Source organism: Acyrthosiphon pisum, chromosome A2 (assembly GCF_005508785.2).
Source record: "Acyrthosiphon pisum isolate AL4f chromosome A2, pea_aphid_22Mar2018_4r6ur, whole genome shotgun sequence".
Lineage (NCBI taxonomy): Eukaryota > Metazoa > Arthropoda > Insecta > Hemiptera > Aphididae > Acyrthosiphon > Acyrthosiphon pisum.
This window is the reverse complement of record NC_042495.1, coordinates 30,334,502-30,340,243: the sequence shown is the minus strand read 5'-3', so window position 1 is coordinate 30,340,243 and position 5,742 is coordinate 30,334,502. Positions and strand designations below refer to the sequence as shown.

The window sequence follows — 5,742 nt, the reverse complement described above, 5'->3', positions numbered from 1 at the left end:
TCACAGCTTGTGATTGTATAATATTATTAGTGGGTACTTGAAACATCTAAAGTATACTATTATATAATATCTATGATAGATTCCACGATTTGTTGTTGATGTATAACGCGTTATAAGTACCTAATGGATATTGTGATATGATTAATTTGGAATTTATTATAGATACCTATTATTGGTCAATTTTTTTTTTTAATACCATATAGATAAGTATATATCTTATACGTAGACTGACATACCGTCTCCGCTCAGAATTGTTTTTCTTATACAGTGATATTATATCATTGACTTCAAAATTAATACTATCAATTATACAGTGACCCACTTATAACCTACTGTACAGCAGAGCGACATCCACTTACCCGCCTTTATTGTTTTGGAAATGATTCGTTTTCGAGTAATGTCAATAACTTCTTTATCCAATATAAATTTCGAAAACGATTGGTTTTCTATCACACATTTATATATATATATCACGTAATTTATTTAAATTGTCTATTTTGAACAGCAAATACACTCGCGATCCGTTGGTGATATTGAGCATTTTTGACAATCATTCCAATTATTTATTTAAAGCAATGATCTACTAAAGCATTGGCTAAATTCATTATGGTTAGTATTAAAAGAATCATAGTCATTGCAGAAATCTAATTTCGTTGGTTCAAATTTATATGGTGAGGTTATATTGATAAGTTAACAACAATCGTAATTTATTATCAAGTTCACTAAAAGAAACACAGAACAATACTAAAATAATAAATACTAATCCAGTCCTAGAAGAAAACGACAAAAACCAGTTTTATCAGTAAGAACTAAAAATAAAATAAATGTTGTGTAGCACGTACATAACTATTTTTGTACACAAAAATATCAAACCCAAATTAATAATATTTAATAATATTATGCGAAATAATAATATGTACGACGCGCGACGTATGTACGTACGTGGAACCATACTGTAGCCGCAGCGAGATTAGATTCTATGACGTCATGCACTAACTTTAAATGACTATAGCTCGCTAACGAAAAGTCGTAGGACAAGTTTAGTTTGGACTTCTGTTTTTCTTTAATAAATATATTTTTTTTTAAGAATTAGTTGTTTTTTTCCCCTTTCATGGTCCTTTAATAATTTATTTCTTCGTAAGATCGATGCTAGGCCGTCTACCCAATGGGGTAAATTTCATATACCTAGGATTGGTTCCCGTAATAAAAAGTTTAGGTCAGCACTTGTAAAACTAACTATGCATGCAATGACCCTATCCAAAGAATCAGGGGTAAATTAATACGGACACGAGTCTCCTAGATTTTTAGTCCAAGTGAAGTGTAGGATAAATATCAATCTCGGGCCACACAATGTTTTGTTTTTAATTTGATAATAATACATGCATATCAAATGTATTAATAATTTACTTTCCTTTCACTATTTTAGTTCCATAGGCACTATTGTTGATAATTACATTGTTACTTATATAATTGTTATCCTTAATATTTACCAAAATGTATGTATTGTTCTTTGTAAATTGCCGTTAGTCATAGAAACAAATAATATAAAAAAACTAATCTATTTAGTCTTTCCTCGTGGACTGAGCAAATACGACGAACTTCTGGTATCAGATTTATTGAAGGACTGTTAAATAGCTAAGTTGAATCCACTAATCTTATTTCTCTTTAAGTTTTTCAGCGTTTCACTAGATTTAATACTCCTTTTTATATTCCTCATGGCTCATTCCACCACAAACTATTTAGCTAACAAACCCATGAGAAAATTGATAGCGAACGACTAATTCTTATAATATTTTAAACATTTTTTTTTTAAAACTTATTACATTTTTTTCTGTATTTAATTTTTGTATTTATTTTATTAAGCATGTAATTATTTACGTTTATAATTTACTTTTAAATTTTAATACACATTATGTCAAAAAGGGCCTCATCCGTTTAATAAATAAAATATGTTATCACATGTGTACGTATTAATAATAAAAAAAAATGTATGATGATGTTGAGACATTATTATAATACATAATATAATATCGAAAAATTATGCTTTATCAAACAAAACGATTTTATAAATATATCTAATAAAATTATAAAAATCATAAATATAAAATAAAAAACAAAATTTCTTACATTAGACCGTCATAATTTTAAAAGTGCAAGTATACATATAATAAAAAATAGTTTTTACAGTTACACACGTCGGAAATAGGAAAACACAATTAAATACGCTGTTTAAAGGTTTCATTGATAAATTGTTTAAATCGATAATCTTCAAAATTGGTTTTACTAACTGATAAACAAAAACTTTTTGGCCCCCATGAGGTTTTAGCTAAAAAATAAAAATAAAATTAGTTTGATTGATGAACTTAACCATTCTATTAATTATTACCTTTTACTGTTAATATATGTTCACTGAAATATACTGGAATAATGTAATATATTAGTTTACCTCTTAAAGTCATTAGTATTAGTGTAACATTTTATATTTAGATGAACAGTAATAAATATAGTACATGATTTATAAATGCTTAACAATTTAAAGGTTTATTTGATTGATACACAATATTTAATAAGCAATAATCATCATAGAACATATTTTAAACAAACTATTTTCACCCGTAACTAAGCAACACAAGTAATACAAAAAGAATAAAATATATAATACGACACTTCCAGCATTGTATGTACCTAGTGGCGTACACAGCTACTTTCAATGCGGTGGGGCTTACATTAAAAAATGATATGCTTAAAATTTACATTATACACCAATACATCAAAATATCGGATTGTTTAATAAAGTATTAATTTTATCATAAATTTCCATGGTATATCTCAAAATCACTGTATGAGCAACTTTCCGATTTGAACCTACCTTTGAAAATAAAACTTTTATACATTTCTAACTGAAAAATAATTTAAAACATTTATAGATGTCTTATAGCTGTCTAATAGATGTCTTATAGCTATAAATAGATCGGAAAGAGTCAAAATTGTTTGAAAATATTACCATGTACAAATTGCTACTGTCCACTGTCTCTTTAACATTTGATGAAAACTTCAAGTGTCTATGGTTATAAGTACTGATGTAGTTAAAACGAAATATCAACAATTGATGAATGAAAGTTCGTGAATTTACCAATAAAAATCTAATATCGTAAAAACTTTAATTGAAAAACTCATAAAAAAATTATGTTACTTTCCGATATATTTTTGTTTTGTTAAAGGTAGGAACATTTATGGGGAATCTACTATTAATATTTCTAATGTTACCGATGAAAGGAAAAACTTTTATGAGTTTCCAACTGAAAAATATTTTCAAATTTTTCAAAATGTTCATGTTTTTTGTCAACAATTGAACTTCATATGCTTATAAAAAAAATTGAACCAATGTACTTATTATTACTTATTTTTAAAAAAATTCATCAAATCAAAAAAATTGGCAAATATTTTCGAATTTAAAATTCATTAAAACGTTTCTTTTTATACCTAAGATTTGAATTTAGATATTGCTTCTTCAACCATACCTTAATAAATTCTCATAAAAAACGATTTTCTATATTTTTTTTTACTTTTTATTTGATAATTTATAAATGTCAATAACATTGTATACTTTGGGTAAAAAAGCTTGAAAACTAAATACAAAGTTTATATAATAGCACTGAAATATATTAAAAAAATATAGGCACAATTTTTTTTATAATTATTTAAAATTCAAATATTTACGAAATTTTTTATAATCACGAAATTTTACAAATTATATAACTGGCTGATATTCATTCAACATTTTTTGCCATGAAAATGTAATACAAAGTACAAGGTTCCTCGTAAGCAGTTGAGAAACAATGGATCCATAGGTACGACTTTTTCGTATATCTAATCTTTTAAAGTTCAAATGTTGACAAAATTTATCAAATTGTAAATTTACAAGCTATTTAGTAGTTAAAAGTTCATTAAAATATGTTCTACTTTTATAGCTAAAGATTGAAAATGCAAACAAGGATTTTCATAAATAGTTTATAATGTTTCTAAAAAATCTAAAAAATATATAAACATAGTTATTTTTTACAGATATTATAAGTTCAAATTTGGATGAAATTACATATTAAAACCAAGAATAACGATTTTAGTCATTTCGTTTTAATTTCAAAATATTATTTGTGGGTATATAAAACTTTTAGAGTAAATTATTATACTTTATACCCCATAATGACATTTTCAAATGAATCTAATATTTTTTGCAAAAATTAAATTAACCAACAGTTGTGCTAATTCTTAATAATAAAATGAATTACTTTAATCACAATAATAATAACATAATATATCAAGCCTGGGCACGTTATTGAAGCCTTAGAAAAGTTTAAAGTTAATAGTTATCCTAATTTCCTTTTAATTAAGTCAAGTTAAAAGTTACATAGAACTTACAATAGTTAACTTATTAGCTAAAGTTAAGTAATTAATGATTTTTTTTTTTCAAATAAATAAATAACCACTGATATGATAAATAATATCATAACAAAATAACGAAAAGTAAATGTTTATGAAATATAATTCAAAATTAACTTATCTTGTATTTGATTAAAAACAACTCGTTATCCATTAAGTTTTTATGAATAAAAATCGGCTTAGTTAAAAAGTAAGTTAATGAATATTAAAATGTAAAAAGTTAAGTTAAAACTTTTAACTTAACTTTTTTAACTCGTTCTACCTAGGCTTGTCAAATATACTTAGTAAATAGTACCTAATATATTATAGGCTGACGGTGTATTACAATCTTGCGCGGTGGATGCATACGGCTCACAATGCCATCTCTTGAGCACTTTATATTTTTCATTTTAGCAGAGCAGCCTATAACTAACCTATAACTAGTTTTACCGTTACGTGATATTCAAATATTTTTAAAACCAAAACTAATCAATGAACGGTATTATGTTTTACAAAAGTGCTAAATAATACCAACTGTGACATGAACCATACAACTATAAATAATGAATGCATACTTACAATAATTTTTAGAATCATCTTTCCAAGAGTCACTATCTTTCCAACGTGCTAAATTATAAATATATAATACGTACTTAATGTATTGTAAAAATATCTGACTTCAGCACATTGCAAGGAATTCATATGACCCGCCAAGCTGAGAGAAATTGAAGTATGACACCTAATATTAAAATACGTCTATGTGTCTACTACTATATTCTTTAGCAGGTAAACTATGTTGGCAAAAGAAATAAAGAAAAACACGGTAAAATTCGGCATAAATAAAAAATCGCTCTTCTATTTTTCCGTGTCCAGTTACATTATATTAAGCCAGTAAAAGTTATTATCTGATGTTTCAAATAAATCATGATGTTTTCATCGCAATATGCTGATATTGTTGGTTTTTCAACTAACCAAATTCGTGGGCTCAGAATCAAAAGAGAATATCTCAAAGTATAAACATTTTCAGGAAAGCCATTTTAAACTATTTTCCACATGAAACTGTCTTATCTTTTTTTTAAATTCTTTTTTCTAATGAATTATTTTTAATGATTTTAAACATTCAAAAATGTCTTTATATATCCATGCTATGAAAATTTAAGACAAGGTTCCTCATAAGTAGTTATATAATAACAGTTGAGAAATAATGAGATCCATAGGTACGACGTTTTTGTATATCTAAACTTTTAAAGTTCAAATGTTGACAAAATTTATCAAATTGAAAATTTACAAGCTATTTAGTAGTTAAAAGTTCATTAAAATTTA

General features: G+C 25.6%; 1 protein-coding gene across 1 annotated transcript in view; it reads right to left on the bottom strand.

Annotated features, from left to right (window-relative positions):
• Positions 1 to 289: 289 nt before the first annotated feature.
• The window catches only part of LOC100573156, a gene marked incomplete in the record, with an annotated part of 82,952 nt that continues 77,499 nt past the window's right edge, over positions 290 to 5,742 (bottom strand). The window contains 3 exon segments of the mRNA XM_029490869.1: positions 290 to 2,326; positions 2,387 to 2,419; positions 4,999 to 5,046. Coding sequence (XP_029346729.1) covers positions 2,217 to 2,326; positions 2,387 to 2,419; positions 4,999 to 5,046 — 191 coding nt within the window.